The sequence below is a fragment of the Cavia porcellus genome, unplaced genomic scaffold (assembly GCF_034190915.1).
Source record: "Cavia porcellus strain 051 isolate PalLab524CR breed Dunkin Hartley unplaced genomic scaffold, mCavPor4.1 scaffold_6, whole genome shotgun sequence".
Classification (NCBI taxonomy): domain Eukaryota; kingdom Metazoa; phylum Chordata; class Mammalia; order Rodentia; family Caviidae; genus Cavia; species Cavia porcellus.
The window spans coordinates 88047228-88069565 of NW_026947489.1; the positions used below are offsets into that span (position 1 = coordinate 88047228).

At 42.2% G+C, this 22338-nt stretch overlaps 1 protein-coding gene across 1 annotated transcript in view; it reads left to right on the plus strand.

Moving 5' to 3' along the window:
* Positions 1-10510: 10510 nt before the first annotated feature.
* Positions 10511-22338, plus strand: part of Ca10 (carbonic anhydrase 10) — a 483004-nt gene continuing 471176 nt past the window's right edge. Inside the window, exon 1 of the mRNA XM_023563809.2 lies at positions 10511-10700. Within this exon, the coding sequence (XP_023419577.2) occupies positions 10640-10700 (61 nt within the window). The 5' untranslated portion in view covers positions 10511-10639. The remainder of the gene's footprint in view (positions 10701-22338) is intronic.

Genomic DNA, 22338 nt, shown 5'->3' on the forward strand with positions numbered 1-22338 from the left:
ATATGAAGAGCTTTTGGGTATGAAACCTCCCTAAAAAGGATTTAATATAAAAGAAACACACACGTAAATGATGGAGTTGAACCTAAAATACATTGGGCAGAAACCAGAAGATTTGGATGAGGTATATTCCCTTACAATATATAGTTTGCAATAATACATTTACCTTCAGATTTCAGCTATTGCACTGTGATATTTGGGAACAAAAGAAGGAATGATTCAGATAAAAAGTTTTAAAACCCTATAAAGCATAATTAGGAAGGCTGGATCCGAGTTCTCAGTCTGCCTCAGTTACAGTCCAGACACATTACTTGACCTTGCTTCAATTTCCACCTTCTTACCTAGAAACAAAGGCGGATGGACCAGGCAAAGACTGTATCTGCGTTAAAATGCACTTGTAATATATTGTGAGCCATCTACCATCAAGCCTACGACAAAATGCAAGAAAAGCTGGATTAATTTTATAAACAAATAAGCCTATTTGGTCTTTCAGCAATCACTACACAGTGCTTCTTATTTGTTCATTAAAAATAAATAAAATAAAATTTTCTTTCGTAAGATCTCCAGTTCAGGAGACTGGATATTTGAGAGAGATTAACTACCATGACAAGAAAAAAAGGCTAAGCAAGCGCTTCACTGACTTCCACAATGATGCCCAAAAGCCTGGCCAAAATGCCATAATCTTGGTGTGTCGCGTTGCCTAATCGTTATTCATCTGCCAAACTTTAAATAGAAAAAAAAGGGCATCGCATTTTATACGACTGAAACTTCAGCTTTCTTATTTTACAGAATAAAATTCCCCAGTGTTGGTCACAAATTAAAGAACAGGTGATAAAAAAGTCTATTTTTAAAAAAAATAATGAACATGGTCCTGAAAAACATACTATCCATTCTAATGTCAAAGACAGGAACACAGCGTCTGACATTATTTGTCCAGAGAAGTGAACTGTGCCCACTTGGATACTGTAACATCTCTTCTTGCTATACTAATTTAGAGAAGCAAAGCCTCCCACTAGTGCCTCCAATAACCCACATGAACTCACTATTGAAAAGCATAAAGTACATTACTATATAGATTGAACAGCAGCAAGCTTTTCATTTCCAATTATTTCATGAAAGACTCTATTGATTTTTCTTGGCATTCTTCATACAGCTGAAACCTACCTTCTTGTGGCAGGCAATACAATCCCTCTTCAACACCAAAGATGTTCATATACCAATCCCTGACCCAGAAATATATTACCTTACATAGGAAAAAGAACTTTAGATAGGAGATTAACTGGAGGATCTTCAGATGAAGAGATTACCCTGATTTTTCTGTAGGGCTCACAGTGATCTTATTAGGAAAAGAGAGTATCAGAGACTCTGAGGAAGTAGAGGTTAGAGGACAATCATTCCTAGGAGAGTGATGTGAACCAAGAACTAGCAACTGCTCCTGGAAGCTAGGACAGAAAAGGGGCAGATTCCTCCCTTCCTTTCTTGTCCAGAGAGAATGCTGACCTATAGGTTATTCCAGATTTCTGACCTTCAGAACTCTAATAAATTTGTATCTTTTAAGTTACTTAAGTAACACTAGCACTCTTGGAGGCTGAAGCAGGAGAATCAAAAGTATCAAAAGTTCAAGCCCAACCCAGGAAACTTGGTAATTTAGTGAGACCCGTCCTATCTCAAAAATTAAGACTGAGGATGTAGCTTAGGTCAGTGACCCTATATTTAATTCCCAGTACCTATTAAAAAGTTGTTATAGGAGATATAGGAGGTGAAGGTCTTGGTCTGCATGCTGGATAGGAGATTCCTAACCCCTCTCTTTGAACTTCTTCCTTTCTCCAAAACCTTAGAGGTTTGGAGATGCTCATCTGTTGACGCTCCATTTTCATATCTATGTCATCCCCATCATCCATCTCTGTCCCACCAAGCGATTTTCCTTTCTGACATAGATAAGCTCTTCATGATCCATTCCAGCCCATTCTGCAAATTGAGGAAATATCAAGCCCTTGTGTTGGATTTGGTTAGCATCTCCATGCTGACTTTGGAACTGGTGCAGTGCCCTCATCACCATAGCCATAGTGCTCACAAGGACATTTTCACGTTTAGAAACATAACGCTTATCAAGAGTTATCTGAAGAGACAACATCAGGGAATCACATTCAGAGGTTACACTGTTTGTTAACTGTATCAGTATGTTTGCAGGGCAGAATGTTGAAATCCCTTGGTGGGGAGTTGGTACGTGGATCTAACACATCTTAATACCTTCATAAATCACACAGAGATTATTTTTAACCTGTTGCTACATCTGATTTTGGTTGTGTCAGTGGTATAAGGCCACCTCACTAGATCTCCTTGTCTTACAAAAGGCCTCTCCTTCACCTACTCAAAACGTGTGCCTCAGTGACAGAATTGAGTTTTTCCATCACCACTAATCAAGTCCCCAAATGCATTGAGACTCCTGAACCTCTCACCCTTCCCCATAGGAAATGAAGGATGCCTTGCTCAGCCTGGTCTAAGGCTTATCTTTCCTGCCTTTATTTATCCCTCAAACTCTAGCTCCACCCCCCTCCAGGAGTGACTGATCTAGCTAATTTCCACTATCATCAAGAGAAATCTCCAAAATTAATAGCAGAAAACCTTACAGTATGATCCCCCAAAGAAATCATAACATAATAATCTAATACCTGGCAAACAAATAAAGATGTAGAAACAGCACCAAAATATTTTCTTTACACCAGAGCTTCCAAATTAAATAAAGAGCAAACCCTTTAAGTTCTAATATTTCACAAACACTAAGATCATAATAACCAACATTTCACTCAAAGCAGTGGTGTAGTAATACTGAGTGTCTCTAACTTAATCTAGCTATAGTGTGTACAATACACTGTGTATGAGTGTGGTCTCTGATTTACCTTTTCAAAATACTTTCACCCACTTAGATGTACTTTTCGACATATAACTGACATAAACGAACAGCATACTTTGAAGTGTATAATTTGATACTTTGTAACATGAGTATAGCCTACAAGCCATTCATACAATTAAGAAAACTAATGCAATCATTAACCCTAAAGTTTCCTTGCTTTCTTTTGCAACCTCCTTCCCCAGTCCTTGCCCACATTCCTGCTATAGCCCTGGGTAATCACTATTTTGCTTTCTGTAACTTTAATTCCATTTACATTTTCTATTACTTCTATTATGGATTGAAAACTGGTGATCAGCTTAACACCAGCTAAATTAAATTGGCATGATGCTGAGCATAGATGTTCCACCTGAGCAAACTTGCCAGCATAAATAGAGATGTGGAGAAGATGAGTGAGGTACTGTGGGTTTCTCTAAGTGTTGCTGTTTGAGCTGTTGGTTCTCCTGGAGGAGCTCGTCATGACTAGCTTCCCCAGTGTGAGTTCAACCATTGTCATCAGAGGAGCTCAGGACCTTGTTGGTGAGAGTGGCTGTAGTTCACTTTGGGGGAGCTGTGGTCTTTACATGGAGTATTGCTTCCTGGTTCTAGAGGGGAAGATGTGCGCTGTTTAATCTCCAGGACAAACTCATCGTGCTGGCTTTCTGGCATGTACATGACTATTCGTATCGTCAAAGGAGCTCAGGACTTCCACGTTGCTTAGGATGGCTGTGGTGCTTTTCATGACAGCCCTGGTCTTTGCTATAAGTGTGAATTGGCTCCAGAATAGAACCCTCAACCTATCAGCACAGCTCCTCCACCCTGCTAGCATAGACTTCCTAAATTCCACCACTGAACTTTGGGCCTTCCCAGCACAGATCCATAAAAAAGGTTGGGTGAGTCCTTCTTGTGGGCTCTAGACCTCCAGCTGGACTCATGGGAGGCACTGTCATGAGCTCTAGGTTTTCATCTGGACTCATGCAGGACATTGCTATGGGATCCAGGCCCGTGGCTGAATATTCCTGAATTTTCTTGTGTTTTACTCTAGGTAACCATCATAAAATAATATTATAAATTCTGTGTCCTGATTCTAATTGTTCTCCTCACAACTCCTGACAATGGCAGCTTCATATAAATAGAATCAGACCTCTTCCACTCCAATGTAAAGATCTTTGAGATCAATCCATGTGCCTCGTATTGCAACAGCTCATTACTTTATCCATTAATTGACTGATGGATTTTTGTGTCCTTTTTATTTTGTGACTACTAAAATAAAGGACTATGAGTATCTGAATAAAAGTCATTGTGGAGACAGGAGCTTGTATTTCTCCTGTATAAATATCTAGGAATAGAACATTTAGCAATACAGTTAATACAGTTAAGAAGTTGCCCAGCTGTTTTCTACAGTAAGATTCCTCATTTCTACCAGTAATGTATAAGAACATCAGTTGTTAAATAATCTCACAAGCACTCAATATTTACTGTACTCATTATTTTTCAATTTTAACTAATTAAACATATGTATACTGGTAAACATGTAGGTTATATTTTCATTTCTCTAATGACTAATTATGGTACACATCTTTCTATATTTTATGTGACATCATTTTATGTACTTTGATAAAGGGTTCACATCATTTGCCCATTTTTAAATTGTTCTCAGTTGAGTTTTCAGTATTTCTTACAGGTTCTGCTTATAAGTCATTTCTAAAATATTTTATCTCAGAATGTGACTTTTCTTTTTATTCTCCTAACATTACGTACCTATTGGAGAAGACAAATTCTTAATTTGGATAAAATAAAAACGTTCTTATACTTCATTTAAATGATTTTTTTTTCTTTTATTGATCATTCCTTTGACATCATATCAAGGAAAAAATTTTTACTTAACCCAAGTATACCAAGATTTCTTTAAATATCTTTCTAAGTTTTTACATATCTGTCTCTGCTCTATTTTAATTACTTTATATGATACATAAATGTATACACTGAATTTTATTTGATTTCTTAAAGAGAAAATCCATTGGAAAGGTTATTCTTTCTTAAGGAAATGACTTTGCACTTTAGTGACTTGGAATAAATATATGTCATTCTGTCTCTGAGTTCTCCATTCTGTTTAACTGATTTCTATTTCTGGACTCTATTGTACTTAACTGATTTATCTCTCTATCTTGATGCTAGTACCACATTATCTTTATTACTAAAGCTTTATAAATTTTGAAATCACATAGTTTAAATCTTCCAATTCTGTTTCTCTTTGGTCAGCCGTTTTAGGTCTTTTGTATTTTCTCATGAGTTTCATGGAAAGAGCTTAATTTCTATTTAGGAAAAAAAGTGTTCAGGGAGAGTGCTTTGGATCATATTGACTACATAATCCAGTCTGTATGAATTGGTATTCCAACACTGAGATTTCTCATCTAACATGGTATATCTTTCTATTTGAGTAATTTTGATTTTTTGATTAAAGTTAGAAAAACTCAATCATGAAGTTCTCTGGTCAGGAAACCATTAAAAATAAGAACATCTTAAAATCATGGTTCAACCGTCACCAAGCTTGACATATTCCAAAGTATACTCTTGGTTATATGGGTACATGGTTACATTGGGTAAAAAGATTTGAACCTAATGATTAAAAGGGCACTTTCTAGTTACTCCTCTCAAATTCAGAACTAGGAAATAATCAGAAAGATCACTGGATCTATAAAACAGTTTCTAAATAATCTCTTTCAGGTGTATGGGTGGTTGTGATTGGTCTTAGAAACTCAATTACTTCAAGACTTAAAAGACTTTGTAAGATTGATGTGGCATGCAGAAGAGAAATACATAGTAAAAGCACTATGAGGTCATTGTGCCTTGTGCAGGTTTATCAAGAGAATAAAAGCACGAGAAATACAAATAGGTCTCTTTCATCTTCTAATGTAGAGTGACCAGCCTTTGAGAGACATGCCCTAAGCAATGTTGGATTCCTACAGATTTCATCAATCCAAGGAGTTTCTCCTTCTCTTAAAGGGCTGAGTGAACAAAAAGATAGAGAAAGAACCCCAACTATTTTAATATCTTCTCCTGGAGAGTGGAACTGTAACCCTAATCTGAGAGGCAACTGTGACAAGAAACACACACAACTTGATTTATAATACAGAAAGCTAGAAGAAAAGAGACAAAAGATGAAGACAAGTGTGAGGAGAGAAATATTTAGAGTTTTCAAATATCCATTAGATCATTAAAATATAGGAAACTGCTAAAGATTTAGCTTTATAGTACTTTTTAAGTTTCTTCATTTTGTGGGTTAAAGAAAACACCCCAGCCATGAGAAAACATAGAATTTGCTACAACTTGAAGGCCTCCCTTTAATACTTTTGCAGAGTTATCTTCTGAGATACATTGGAGGATTTCTCAGAAAGTCATGTAAATTAAGCTCAGAAATGAACTGAGAAGATATTCTTTCCTGCACAAAATGTTAATATAGAATCAAAATGTTGGGAAACTTTTGTACTTGCTGTTTTCTTCCAAGATAAACTTAACTGGCATCTAGCAGGCACTCAGATGTTTTTCATTAGAAATGCTTTGGATTATGTCTAATCCTGAAGAATCATTTCCTTCTCCCAGATAGAACAGTTAAATTGCAAACTATGTAATCTACCTTTATGTTTTCATCCTGCCTTTGATTAGCTCTAAGTGTGTGAAGCATATATACTTCTGCTCTAAGTAAAAAATAACCATCAAAAAATAATACCTTTTATTTTACAAAGTACACAGGGACGTGTAGCATGGCTTCTAAGTTTGGGTTACTCTACATTACAATTAGTACTGTGAGACCGTAAGAAAATAACTACTTTGAGCTTGTTTTACCCTCATAAATGGGTCAGCACCTTTCAAAAAGACCGAAGAGAACAAGACAGCCAAGGCTCTGCTGGTTGCCATTCGACCTTCTGCTATGTGAGAACAGAGCAACAATCTCCTCACTAAATGCCAAGGACAAATAACTCAATCTTGGACTTCCTAGGCTCCAAAACTGTAAGAAATAAATTTCTACTGTTTATAAATTAGCTGTGATGTTTTGCTATGGTGGTACAAATTGATTAAGAGAGAATATTATGATAACAAGAAAACTCAGGTAAAGAATATCTGTCCCATAACAACTGATCGATACACTCAAACTATTTTCTACTTTTTGCTATTGAAAGTAGTTTGTAGTAAAAAAAAAATAAAAATATATAAGTGCAGAAGGTAAATATGCAGGCTGAAGAGGAGGAAGTGAGTAGTATTTTGTAGACATTGGTCCTCGGGTAAAATGTAAAGGGATATGGGGTGTAAGCTCTCAAAAAGCAAGGATTATGCATTTGCATTTATGACACGCCAGCATCTGTCACAGCACTTGACGCATATGAGACATTCATTTAATATTTGCAAAATTCATTAATAAATGAATGAGCCATGATATAAAAATCCAGGCACCCTGCTTTGACTTCCAGAGCAAAGAGCGCTCCCCCTGGCTGTAAATCTGACTCCTGGAGCTCTAAAGATCAGTCACTGTCCACGGTTCTGAACTCCCGGGAGCTGAATCTGTACATCTTTGGAGGATGGCTTTCTCCTCTCTGCCCTCACAAATCCCTTCTGTGCAGCCTAATTTCAAAGCACGGAGGCAAACACTCCCCTATATGTTCCCCAAATGGGCTAATTCTCACTATCTCGGATTCTTTCTGATATTCTCAAGGCTCAGTACCTTTCCTGCTGAGGCTGGAAGCGCTCCATATAAGAATCCTGGATTTATTGCATCTGGGCCTAGATTTTAACGTGCTGACCGCCTGGTGTCCCTGGCAATCACCTCATAGAACGGCTCCCTGGGCCACACTCCTTAAAGAGTAGGCAAGACTGCCAGCGGTACGTGTTTAGAATCTCAGGAGGCAGCAGGACTCCACGCTTGGGTTCCTGCAGTCAGCCCAGCCCTGACAGCTCCCAGAAACGCTGTCTGCTCTGCTCCCCCCTCCTCTCCGCCACTCTGCTCTCGCCTCTCCCGCCACTCTGCAGAAAAGACGCCCTGGACTCCCGAGCAGGGGGAGCCCTTGAGAGATTCCCAGGAGCTCTGTGGTGCACTTCCTTTGGTTCCCGAGCTGCGCGCTCAGAAGCAACGCAGCCTGGGTCCTGGCTTCCCTACCAGAAGTCTGAGCGGATGAACTGCGCGGGTGAACTGTGTTCTGCCTTAGCCTCCTTCCTGTCCCCTCATCCACCCTCTCCGCCGCTGTTAGGCACAGGCCCGCACTGAGACGGCTTCTAAACACCAAAAAAAAAAATTTTAAAGTGCAAAAAAATCAAATTAAAATAAATAAAAACCCTGTGGTTTATATGCGTGTCTGTGTGTGTGTGCGTGTGTGTCCATCCGCGCTTGTGCAAAATCTCCCAACGTCACAGTTCGAAATCGGGACACGCGCGTGGAGAAATCCGAGATCTTTCCAGGGATTCCCCTTACTCTCCCCTCCTCTTCTTCAGCACCCGGAAAAAGGTAGGTCCGGGGCTTTTTAGCGAACTCGCGCTGCAGCCTTAGACGCACGCAGGATCTGCTGCAATCTTTCTTTACCCTGCTCTCCCCGCACTCCTAGGCGAACAGTCCGGAGCTCAGGGTTTCCTTCCATTTCCCCGCATCCACACTGCAGCCGGGGTCCAAGTCCTCGGCTGCCTTCAGACTGCCCGCCTCACCGCGAGGAGACCTGCTGCGGACTCTCAGAGCTGCCGGGCGGTGGGTGGTGCCCGCGCCGCCCCCATCTTCCCCCGGGGCGTGGAGAGCAGCGCGCTGGGGTGGTGCGCGCGCGCGGGCTTGGTGGGGAAATCATCGCCTTCCTTGCAAGCTGCGAGTGTCCTGAGCACCAGGGGCGAAAGCCTCCAAAGCACTAGAGCCTCCCTAAAGAAAAACAGTTCAGAGCGTGGCGGGGGTGGGGGTGCAGAAAAGCAAGAAGGGAAACCCGTTCCCCAAGGCCCGGGCTTCCTGCAGTGTCGGATCTTCCCGAAGCTGGATAAAAGCGCAGTTGGCCGCCGCCAGCCCCTGGACTTAGAAAGACGTTTTTCCCACCTTTAGGGAGCGGGGTGGTGAGGACCTAGCAGGCAAGAGTTGCAACTGGTCTGAGAACGTGCAGAGAGAACTCCAGGGTAAGTAGTGCTCTTTCTCCGAAGCAGAAAGGGGGAAGGAGGGTGTCAGCGGAAAAGGAAAGAAAGGGAGAGACAGGGAATGAAGTATTAAAGAAAAAAAAAAAAAAATCCCTAGTATTCCGCAGCGGAGGGAGAGCCCAGCATAGCAGGGGAATGAGTCCCGCCTGGGTCTCCCGCGCCGAGCCGGCAGGCGCGAAGTTCTTTCTGAGCCGGAGAGAAACTCCGAGATGCTGCAGGGCAGCGCGAGCAGCCGGGCGGGGCGCAGCGCGCAGGCGGTCCCCGGGGGCTGGAGCCCAGGCAGCGGCCGCGGTGGCCTGAAGCTCTGAAGCCCGGCCTTCTCCTGCGCATGGCCGGGTTCAGCCTGTCTTCGCCACCTGGGACAGCTGCCTTCGCCCCCGGGTGCCGGGTGGTCCGGCTGAGGTTGGGACTCCGGGTGGCGGCGAGGACGCTAACCTGGCCGAGCGCCTTTCTCCTCCTGCGCCTCCTGCTCCTCCTCCTCCTCCCCCTCTTCCTCCCCCTTCTCCTCCTCCTCCTCCTCCTCCCCCTTCTCCTCCTCCTCCGCTACCTTCCCCACCTCCTCTGCCCCCTCCTCCTCCCGCCCCACCTGCCCTCCTTCTCCTCTCGGCACCGGGAAGCGTCGGGATCCGTAGGCGAGGAAATAACGACCCCTGCAGTTGCATTGCGGAAAATTTCGGCGGCGGCGGCTCTAGTTGCAGGCGTTGGAAGAGAGGCAGCTGGGGGTTCTAGGGAGCCCAGAAAAATAGCAGAGGAACAGAAAGCGCGCTCACGACGCGGGGAACTCCGTGGGCCCCCGGCGCACCCCAACACCTGGCGCCCCGCGGTTGCGCTGGGCTCCCGAACCCGGCTGGCAGCGAAGGCTGCGCTCGGACTGGGGAATCCGAGGGGATCAGCAGAGGCTGCCGGCGGCAGGCAGTTCGGGCAATAATTCTCTCTCTCTCTCTCTCTCTCTCTCTCTCTCTCTCTCTCTCTCTCTCTTTCTTCCTGCCTGCCGTGTCTGCTCCTTCCTCCGCCCCCGGAAGCAGGAGGAGACCGACCCGGAGCGGAGCAACCACCCTCTGACCATGCCCCGGTGAGGGGGGCGGACTTCGAGGGCAACTTGTCGCCGACAACCGGGGCTGAGCCTGCGAGCTGCAAGCTGCCGGGGCCCGGAACTGCACGGCGCGGCCCGGCGGGGGGCTATCGTCTATGTCTTCTTGGGGCGCCAGGCGGAGGATCCGGGTCTCGTTTTTGCAGAAAGAGCCCAGTGCTGGTGGCTTCAGGTGGCAGCCGCCGGCGCCGCCACTAGTGTTTCCACCGTTGGTGCGAGGAGCAGAGACGCGCGAGCGGGGAGACCTCGGAGACTGCAAGACATCGGACATGTGTCAGCACGTCTGGGGCGCACATCCGTCGAGCCCGAGGGGAGCTTTGCTGGAACAATTCAAACTGCGATATTGATCTTGGGGGTGACCGTCCCTGGCCGGCTGTCGGGTGGGAGTGAGCGTGTGCGCTCGCTTGGGAGCGTGTGCGTGAGTGTATGTGTGTGCGCCGTGTCGGGCTCCCCCCTGGCCCCCCTGTTTTCCCGTCGAGTGATGCACTTGGAATGAGAATCAGAGGATGGAAATAGTCTGGGAGGTGCTTTTTCTTCTTCAAGCCAATTTCATCGTCTGCATATCAGGTACGGGACAAGCTGAGGCGCGGGCGGGTTGAGATTATATCATGGTATTTGCAATGTCTGGGATTTTCTCGTGTGTGGACCTGGGGCGGGAAAGGCTCTGGGCCATCCTTTTCTGTTCTGAGGGTTTGCTGTTTTCAAAATCAAAAACCTTTTCAAGCTCAAGGGTGTGTGGTGTGTGTGTGTGTGTGTGTGTGTGTGTGTGTGTGTGTGTATGCGCGCGCGTCTCTGTGTGTTCTCGCGCGCGCGTCCGTAGTGGGGGGGGGGGGTAGGATCAGTGTGCTCTGTGTGGAGTCCTGGAAGGGAAAAGCAGTAGGGATGGAGAAAGGAGAGGCAGATGGGTGTTGATTTTCCACTGCTTTCCTGGCTGAGAACTCTGGCGCCGATATCTGAGCACTTGGCAACCCCCAGCTCCATCCCCTGGCTTTCAAAGTTCCCGAACTCGGTGATTCTTGGCTAGCAAGATGGATGCAGCGCCCTGCCCTGGTCTCTGTGCCCTGGTATCTATGCACTTTCAAGAGACTGCGGGAAGGATGCGGGATTGGTGTGTCAGATTCATCTCCATGCAGCAGAGACCAGAAAGAAAGTCCTCTTTGCCTTCCCCCAGACTTTTGGGTTGTGATATTTGAAATCTGGTGGCACGCCCCTCTTCACCCCAAGTAAAAGAAGAAATAAAACCCACCTGAAGTAACACAGTATCGCAAACAGCACTTTAGATCTTGGTCATTCTTAATTCCCAGTAGCAAGGGTGTGCTGGTTCAGACAGGGATCTCAAGCTCCTGGTGCCAGTCTGGGGTTTGGGAAGCAAAAAAGAACCCAGGGCATTGAGGAGGATGAGGCCAGGCTTGTGCACCCTGTGTCTGGATGTTTGTGGTTTGGGAGGGATTCTCACATCCAAGCAGTGCCTTTGTTGATGCAGGAAACTGGGAGTGGGAGGGAGCTGTGAGAGGAAGCCCTAGGGCCAGCTGGAGGAGAAGCCCTAGGATCAGCAGTATTCCCCAGTTCCTGGCTCCTACCATTGACCAGCACCCACTCCACTTCCCTCTCCACCTGACACTTGAGCACCCAGGGCACCTATTTGCAATGCCTGCATTCCCTCTGCAGAATTGGGGACTGAGCCAAGTTCCCATGAAGTCACCAGCAGACGAGAGCAGGAACCTTGTCCCTCTGAGCAGATACAACTGAACATCATTGAGGTGGAACAATCTCCACCCCACAGCGCCAGACTGATTCTGGATGTTAAAAACCCTCTGTCTGCCTTTACTCTGGACTCAGTCCCAAAATCACTATTTAGTTTCAATTCTGTCCCCATAAGGCAGGAATGGAAATCTGTTATGTGAAATCATCTTGTCTGAGACTTGGCCACTCTGCTGCAAATGTGCCTCTGAATTAATGTTGTACCTGGAAGATAAGAGAAAGTATCTTGGGGTCACCCCAAATCCTCTAGCAAGAACTCTCTTCCTTAAGCCTACATTTATGAATAGAAACCTCCAGGTGACTTGTAAGGGTCCACAGCAGTTTTATTATGTTCAGGGATGGTCTTCAGGGCGTCTCATGAAGTCACATTGTACATTTTTCTCTTCTTCGTATCTATTTCAAACTGTTCCTCTTTTCCCAAAATACTTCACCAGTTATAAAGCACTCTTTCTTTCCCTTCCTCCAGCATCGTAAATAATTTTCAAATCAGACAAACCATGGGTGTCCCTCTAAGATCTCCAGGGAGGTGACATTCTCAGGGCTTCTGAACCTCCCCCAACAGCCTCTTTGTCCCCAGCCTTTACTTGTATTTTGCCAGGCAATGCCTAAAGGAAAGAAGCTGAGAAAGTCTGTTTTCAGCCTCTGAAAGAAGCTTTAGTGGGATGCCTATCCTAGCTGTATCTGATTTGGTGTATTAGCCAATAAATTATTCAAATAGAAACATTAGGAGGAGTGCTGTGGAGTGTGTGGCCTTTCACATATGTTTACTAAATAATCATCATTGCTATGTAATGAGAGGATAAAAGTGTAAGCAAAATTGCTAGCTATTAGCTCAGCACAGGAAACTAGGTTAGCCCTTCCAAATGCCTGGTTAAGATCTGCATTAATTTGCACTTTATGAAGACATGCTGGCAAAGATGCAACATTATGCATTCTATATTTACACATCTGTAAACTTAACTTCAAAAGGCCGTTCTGTCTCCATGTCCAAGGTACAACTACGCCATGAGACTCCTATATGTCATCATTATGATTAGCAATATAATCAAGGCTCACAGTTGTCACCCTATGGGGGACTTGGACTTCTTTCTTTGCTTCTTTGACAGCCTTAGATTGTACAGGAATACAAGACCCTAACGGTGAATAATTATGCCTCAGGGGAAGTTTTGTGCTTCTTTCATTTCTGTTTCCATGATTTGCAGTTTTAATTTACTTAGACCAAGCTTTACCGAAAGGAGTATAATCCTGTGATCACAGAACCCCCTAAAATATAAATTTAAGAATATAAATTAAAAACAAAGTGCTCCTCCACCATCCTAAGATGAGTCTCCCTGATTAGTAATGGAGCACTAACCCTTCCTGATTTACCAGATATTGATGATTGATGCATTTGTAAGGCTGACTTCATTATTGAGGAATACAAGGCTGAAAAAAGCCAACAAAAGTCTGCAGTATACACATTCTGCAGAAGGAAAATATTGGTAGTAGCTTTGGCCTATGGAATACACATGGACTGAATTTCATTTGTTGGTGTTTGCTTCCAAGACCACTCTGAGGCTTTAGAGCTCAGTGATTTGTTAACTGAAGATTCTGACACCTCTTTTCATCCTAGCCTCCCAATTAAAAGTATACTCAAGGAATTTTCTGTCTCTGCCTTTTGGATATAGTGCTTAAAGTACAGATAGCTGGACTTGGAATATTTGTTGGCTCTGAACAGTAATCTGGCTGGTAAATGGCACTAGAAGTCTGAGTGGTCAGGCTTGGCTAGCTGCTGGATAAGTAAGATACCTGTCTTCTACTGAACAGATCATGTCAATTTTGGTTGCTTAAACCAACAAGGCTAAAGAGGGAGTATTATGATCTGGGAGTTCTGTCTCTACATTAAACTCGGATCTCATTTTACTGAAAATCTCAGGCAGCCGAGGGATCTGTGATGAGATGCAGAAGGGATGGGAGGGGGAGCTCAGGAGAATTTTTCTCTGTGCTAGCAAGAGCATGATTCTCCTCCTACAAAAGCAGCTCAGATCAGCAAATGAATGCTCAGCAGCATGAGAAGAGAATTTCCTGGTCAAAAGACAGCTGCCTAATTTAATTCCTACAATGCACCCTATCTCTCCTCTTACATAACTTCATTTTCTTTGTAGTTTATTCACAATACTAGCAGCAATGAGAATTTCAACTCTGTGCTATTTTCACACATTTTAAATGCATTGCAGATGTTTTAACTATATTTTTAGAGTTAACAGGGCAATTTTGTAGTTGAGATGACCAAAGCTGATGGACATTTCTCCTATGGATTTTTTTATGTTTGAGTTCAAATTTTTTTTTCCACATGTTTCCACTCAATATCTTTTATTTGGAAGTTTCTAATTAACAAATAAGCTGGCTAAATGAATAAAAGTCTTACAGATTTTGGAAGCATACAATTAAGGCAATTGCAGTATAAAGCTAGAATTCAAGTAACTTCTGAGTTGTACATTACTCTATCAGTCAGTTAGACAATACTGTTCCTCAGGGGACCCCAGAGTGTTTTGATTGGCAATTTCTACAAGCAAGGAATATTTAGCACATTCTTTTCCTAATCTGAAAATGAAAATGGTCTAACTTCAGTCTCTCTACTTGTAGTATACTTTCTAGTGTGCTGTTATTCTAACACAATACAATATTATTTATTTATTTATTTATTTTCTACAACTTTGACACTGTGTAGGTTTGGTTCACGGTGGAAAAGAGTTTCGTGTTATTCCATGTCATCTTGTTTCAAAACCACAAGAGAAAGATCATAAGGGATCACATTTGACAGCATTGAACAGGAATCTCACTTTCAAGGAGGACTTGGCCAAATATTTTTAGATGTTTCTTGGTTTTCCTTTCCATACAAATGAGATGGTGGTAGTAGGCTTTCATATATCATTGTGAATGTAGCCCATTTTGTGGCTGTGAACCCAATATTGAGATGAGCCTTGCAAAATTTAATCAGCTAGTAACCATATAGTGCTTATTACCCAGGGGATCCACAGAATCTGCCTCATTCTGTTTGTACACTGAACATAACATAGACCCAACTGTAAAGTACTTCCAGAATGGCAAACTGCATATGCATTCCATCTGGCTTGAAATAGAACATCCCATTAAACCAAAACAAGCCCCACCCAAACAGATGACTCTTCTGATCATCTCGTTAGCAACCTGATTTATTTAAATTCAGTTTCCTGTGTGATGCCACACAGATGGCCAAGGACAGCTGACCATCATCCTAGATCAGTGATGGCAAACCTTGTAAAGTTTTGATACAAACAAAGCACTGTGGCATAGGTTCCCCACCATTGTTCTAGATGAAACTCTCCAGCCAGTGAGTTGAGAAAGTCTTTCTGAGTATCATAAAAGTCCAAAGGAAAAAGTGTCAGTGTGACAAAATACTCCCTTTGTTCCAGGAGGGAGCTTTGATTGCTATTCAAGGAAGTCAGTTACCTAACACCTTAACATATTACCTTAATTAAACATTACATGATTGAGCCTGGAGTTTAAGTCAGAAGGATGTAGATGTGTATGGCGGCGGGCAACTACAGAAAGCATGGAAGTCAGAAGGCTTATTCTGCAATCCACCCTACCCTAATCACCTATGTGACTGGCTGATTCTTTGAACCTCTCAGATTCTCAGTTTCCTCATCTGTAAAATGAAGACTATATTTGCTTTGCTTATTTCTAAAGGGCTATTGAGCAAAACATGAGACTGAGCCTGAACATTCTTTGTACTTCATGATTGTAAAGTATCTGTGTCTTTTCTATATTGTGTCATGATCCAAGCTGAAGACAAGCAAATTATACATTGAGGCTTATCCATAATATGCTGTTAAAGTAGTAGGAAATAGTTATTAAGATATAATTATAAAAGTTATAATACTGAACTATATTGTGATATAAGTCAAGAAGGGCCATGCCTAATCATTTAATAATAAATTCTATGGAAGGGAAACATCCACCCTTGAAACAAAAGGAAGATAATAGCTTGATGTTAGAGTTTGGAATGAAAGAGATGGGAAAGAAATAAGAACAGTAACTGTACAGGAAGGACAGTTACATCCAAAATAAAAGTTTCACTTTGGGAGCTACTGGAAAGTTGGGAGCTATTGAATTAGCTAACACAGAATGTCCTATTATAGTTACTGGGTTTGTGATTTTCTTTTCAAATTATGGATCTTTGCATTGACTCTGTAAATTTAACGGGTAATCTCATTTGCAATTCTAAGATTGCTTTAGACTTTAAATTGGCCTTGCATGTCTCCTGCTACTGCTGTAATCTGCATAATTTGCAGTCTATTTGGAATTACAGGTAGATTAATAGGGGGGTTTTGTTTGTTTGTTTGGTTGGTTGTTTGGTTGGTTGGTTAGGCTTTTTGGGTAAGAATCAGCTTTTCATCAGTAATATGGAGCTAATACCATTCAAGATTGTCTTCCATATAGCTTACTCATAGATACCGAAATACTTCTTATAAAGTGTAGAGGATAGTATCTAAAATGTAGTAAGCACTGACCACATCTAATGAAAGTAAGCATGGGCTTTAGAATTAAGACAGACCTACATGCAAATTATAACATTGTGATTTACTTTCTGGGTAGTGTTGAAATAAGTTAGGTTCTCTGACCCTCTGCTTTCTTATCTATAAAGTGAGGATTGGAAAAAATACATGTCAGATCAGCCATAGTGTCTGGCATGTAGCAGTCACAAATTAAATTAAACCTACTCCCATGACATAATCAGTTTCATCATCATCACCAGCATCATCATTGGCATCATCATGATGAGCTTAACAAAAAGTATTGACTCTAAGTTTACATCAAGTATCAGAATCACCGAAATGAACAATGCTGAGTAACCCTTAGTATCTGTAAGATGGCTCATGTGACGTGACAGAGAAGTAGACAAATGGTGTATTCTGGGAGTAGACAAGAGGAGCCACAAACTCCACATTTAGTGGAGTCAAGCAGGGAAGAAAGGATTTCTACAGAGGAAAACATTTGAACTAGAACTAGAAATATACAAAACTGTCGAAAGAACAGGAGGGGAAAGAAATACTATGAGCTGGAATAGACAGTTCACAGGCAAGAAAGGCTAAAACACGCAAAATATGAAAAGAACTATGCAGTGGTTCACATGGCGACACTGGAGATAAGGTCACAAGAACAAGGTTGGGCCAAGAAATCAGTGCTTCCAAGCCAAGGTTAGACTTAAGCTAGTGGTTACAAGCAGTTAAGAGGGAGCTGTGAGGAGTAGCATAATCAGGTTTGTTGGCAACTTTAATAAGAAACACTTGTCATTTAATTGCAGTGAGCAATGACTTAGAAATGCACCTCTTTGTCCTCTTCTCCTGCCAACTTTTATTCTGAATCACAAAACCCCTCAAAACAATCCCGGCCTAAATGGATCAATTAGACCATTCTGCAACATTTAAAGTGATGGGGAGGGAAAGGCCATTCCTTATCCATAGGGCCCCTAATTTACTCTGATCTTCGAGATTTGGTATTTTCACATTAAGCAAATGTCTTCCATTGTGTAGCTCAACAGTAATAATAGTGTGTTTAGCATTAGAGGAAATCTACAAGAAATGAACGTTTGTACTGGCCTCTGTGCCACCAAGACGAATTGTGCGCTGAGCAATAGATCTCCTGAGGTACTCTCCGCCTTTGCCCATTTTGACCTTATTGCATTTTGCATGACTCTTGTTTCCAAGAGACTCCATGTTCACTTGGGAGAATATGTTCCCATTCCACTACCTTATACACACAATGTGTTCTCCTAATGATCCAGTTACCATAGACCTCAAGTGAAACAGTTTCCTTTGTTCACCCAATCATTTAACATTTACTGAAGGTACCTATGCATGTCTGTCACTCAGACAACAACAGGAATGAGTGCGACACTGATATCCCCTTTGCTCACCATCTACTAATTTTTTTTTTTTTTTTTTTTTTTTTTTTTTAGTATTACTAGTCAGGATGCGTTAGGTCTTGCAATGACTTTGTATAAAAGTGTGGGAAACAAAGAAGGGGTGGATGATTACTTCTGGAGGTGGGCAGTGCAGGAGGAGAATAAATAGTGTTAGTTACAGGATGTTTGAGCTCTATCTTGAAGAATGTGAAAGTGTTGGCTTCAAAATCTTGACTGATTAATGAGGAGGACTGTGATCAGGAGGGATGACCAGGGGAAACAGCACCTACAAAGCCAGAGAGATTAGGCAGGACACAGTGGTGAATTCAGGGCACCATCAAGAGGAAATAAGAGTGAAGCAATGTACAAGGTTGAGATGGAAGTGTTTAGGAGCTTTGAGTTCAATAACAGGCACAGCTTACACAGAATAATGTCAATTAATAAAATAAACCTCCCTTGCACCTCTGCATGAAAGGCCTCCTTTGAGGGGTTGAGAAGGCATAGAGTGTGTTTCCTTCTCTTCATTAGGAACAAACCTGTCAGGGAGAAGTTGTTGGCCCTGATCCAGTCATGCTCCATTTGGCCAAGATCAAAAAGTCATTTTCCAGTGTTGTCTATGGTTCCAGGTGGCTTCCTAGAAGTTTCAAGGTAATTCAGATGTAGACTGCAGATTTTATCACTTATTATATTGTTAGATATTTACACCCTAGGAAAAAAGAGCCTGAGAATCTGCTTAGATCTTGTTGTATGTAAATTAGCATCTTACTCTTTTGGATTATTCAGTCCCTCCTATAATTTTCTGCAGTTTGCAGTTCAGGTAACCCTAAACGAGACTTTAAGGGATTTCTGGCATGCAGGGGCTGGACTAAAGCAAAGAGGGGCCACTAGATGAGAGATGGCCTAGGTAGGACTGCCTTCAGAGCAAAGCCATAATTACTTTGTATTAGCAAGATTGAGTTGGTAATGGGATAGCCAGGATTTGGGTTTGATTACATTTGCATTAAAGTGCCATCAGGATAGCAGTGGAAAGATACCAGTGGTTCTGAAGGAGACAGCCTACAAATGCCTTTACCTCCCGGTATGCAAGAGGTGACACTTTTGTCATGAAAAATGGGGAATTAATCCCTTACTTTGTCCAATATTTCATGCCCAGTGACTAAAAGGACTGGCAGTAGGAAATGAAGCCTGTGACTTTCAGGTGAGTTTTCCAGAGCCAAGTCTTGCTGGCTTTGCAACACATTTGGCAGTAATGTCAGAGTTGGAATAAACACATTTACTGAAGGATATGACTCAACATATTTCCCTTCCGCTCTTCTCTCTCCCCACTCCACACACAGCTACCTTTTCCCCTCCAGGCTAACAATTCTATAATGGCACTGGCTGTGTGAGCATAACCTTTTCCTCCTCTGCAATGAGCAAAGCTAGTAATATGTCTGCAGCATTTTTTTTTTCTCTCCAGTGTGTTTGTTCATTCATTCTTCAGTGCTTATGAATGAATGCCTCCTGTGGGCAGGCATTGTTCCCAGCTCACAAAATATAATAAGCAAAACAGCCATGACCTCTGTCCTTGTAGAATGTATATTACAAATAGTATGATGTATATTTCCCTATGGCCCAAGCTGGTGCCTGGCACTTAGAAGATACTCATTGGTGACTGCCTGAATTAATATACAAATGGATAACAAAGAGTGATTTTGAATTCCTGTCTGGTCTTTAGAGGAGATAGGCAGAGAAGGACTAGACTTGTAGTGACCATACATGTTGTAGACATTTCTGTCAGCTTTTCTCTTGCTTTGCCATATGTAGGTTATTGGATGTTCAGAGTCAGGAAGAAAGAAAGAGAACCATTCCAAGGAGTCACTTACAGGTCACTTATTTGTGACCTATTCCTAGGTGTGCTTGACACACCATTCTGATTTAAGACATCTCCTGTTTGGAATGTATTTCATCTCCTTTGTGTTCTGTGACTCCATGATGCAAATTTGAACTGAGGAACATTAAGGACTCGTGGTTTCGTTGTTGTCTCCTTCTCCACATTATCCTTGTTCTGCTTAGAGATCATATAGGATATGGTGTTTTGCAGCTTGGCGAAACCAACACTACAGAGCGCTCCCCGGCCTTTAGTTAATATTGAGCTACATGTTTTGGAAGGTAGCCTGCCCATCCTCTAGTCCAAGGCTGAGCAATATCAGAAATGACTCTGGTCTCTATGGTGTTTTCAGTGTTGTATCAAAAAACATTACTTCTCTGGCTTTCTGTCTTAGAATATTGCTGTGCCTGGGTAGTTCCTGTAAGAGAAAAATGCCCAGGACCTCAGAAACAAAATAACACACCAGATTTGCTGACCTTGAGTGCAAATTCTGTCTGAAAGCACCTGGTTGACCTCAGCAGCTGTCAGAAAATGATCATTTGGAAGAGATGTTGTTGTTTGTTTGTTGTTTTAATTATAGGGGAGAAAGACAAGGAGGTTATAGAAAATGCTTGTATGGTTAACTCCTGTTAGATGAGCACACATTTGGGGATTATACTGATAGAAAGCAAAGCATCTGTGACCTTTGCATTTCTGTTATAAGGCCTGTGCATGAATGGAAATAAGTCACTTGCCACCTACATCTCAGAATACTGTACAATGGTGCCAGCTTTGGGTTGCATGGACTCAAATCCCTGGGGAAGAAAATGTAAAATCATTGTGTTTAATATCTGCCACAGGTAGATCAGTTCTTCACAATCTTTTAGTTTGTTTCGGTGCTGTACAGCATTCTGTAGTGGCTAAGCAAGAGCTGCATGCAATCTTAAATATATATAGTAGTTGGCCTGTTTATTTCCATTTTTTTTTTCTCCTGTACTTCAAAATGTTGGGATTAGAACTTGACTGAACCAGGTAGTCTTGTATTATGCCACACCTAAAACTAAGATATGTTGAGCAAATTAATAAATGAGAGTTATGTTTCTGCCCTGGCTTTTCATCCTAATCATAGATTCAAATGAGATGTTCTTCCTTAAAAGTTTAAAATTATAGCTTTTCAAACCTTAACTATGTGGGGCTTTATCTTTACATCATGTCTGAAGTATCTCCCCATGTTGCTTTTCAGTTGTGGTGGTTCAGGAAATCTTGGATTCGATAACAGACGGATGTCAAAACCTTAGTTACCTAACAGAATAGAAGCTTGGCTCTTGCTCATAATAATTGTCCAGTTTGCATCTGTGTGTGTGTGTGTGTGTGTGTGTGTGTGTGTGTGTGTGTGTGTGTGTGTAGGGGATTGGGAAAGGAAGAAGATGGGGGAAATGCCATCTTTTGTAACGATTGGGGCATCTCAAGTCTGATGCAGGCTATTCTGCCTTCAAGGCACAGAAGTCCTAGGTGCAACATCAACAGATACAGGGGAAATAAGTGTAGGGGAAAAATCATGCCAGAAGCTTTGATTGGGTAAGGAAGGAAGCTGTGTACATCACGTCCAATCAGTGACAGGTTTGCATCATATTGCTAAGGAGCTGGAAACTGTAGAACAGCCTTGGGCCCAGTCACACAACGCCACTTTGGTTGCCATTACTTTCTTATTATATTTGCATAACAGTCTGTTCATCTCCAATAGCGTTTTATTGGAACATCTTTTCAGTACACATTGTTTGCACCCCTTGTATGTAGCTGGTGCATGGACATAACACATCTTAATTCTTTTTTTCATCTCTTTCTCTCCTCTCCATTCCCCTTTGAGAATGCTCTCTCCCTACTTCCTATAATCGACTTTTTATTTTGCTCTTTATTTATACTTTAGGTTTCTCATATAAGAAAAAATGTGTAATATTTAGCTAGTATGTCTGATTTCTTTCAGTTGACATTATGGTCTCAAGGTGCATCCATTTATCTACTAATGATTCACTTTTTTGATGGCAGATTAGTGCTCCACTGTGTGTAAACACTACCTTTTCTTTATCCATTCAGCTCCTGATGTGCATATAGGACCCTTTAAGCTTTAGATATTCTGAACTGTGTTACATGACACTGTAATATGATGACTTTAACTTTTCCAGGATACCTAGGAGAATAGCTAGGTCTAGTGAAATTTTAAGTTTCAGTGTTTTGAGGAATCTCCATGCTGATTTCAAAGTAGTTGTACTAGTTTATATTCCCACCAACAGTGTAGAAGAGTTCCTTCTTCCTCCCTCACAGGCTTGCCAGCATTCATTACTATTTAACTTCTTTTTAAATTTAATTTTACTTATTTTTTTTTTGTCTTTTTCATTTTTATCGGTACCAGGGATCGAACTCACGACTGCCTGCTTGCAAGGCAGGTGTTTATGCCGTTGAGCTAAACCCCAGCCCCTAATTTTACTTAATTAGTAGTTGTTTTCAGTGCATGAAGTTCACACTCATCTTAAGGAGGAGGTGCGCATACAAGACAGCTTGATCCTGGATTGATGATCATCCTTTCTGATATAAGCTGGAATCTCAGCTGTGTTTTAATCTGCACTTCTCTTATGGCCAATAGCGTTGAGCATTCCTTCATGTACTTA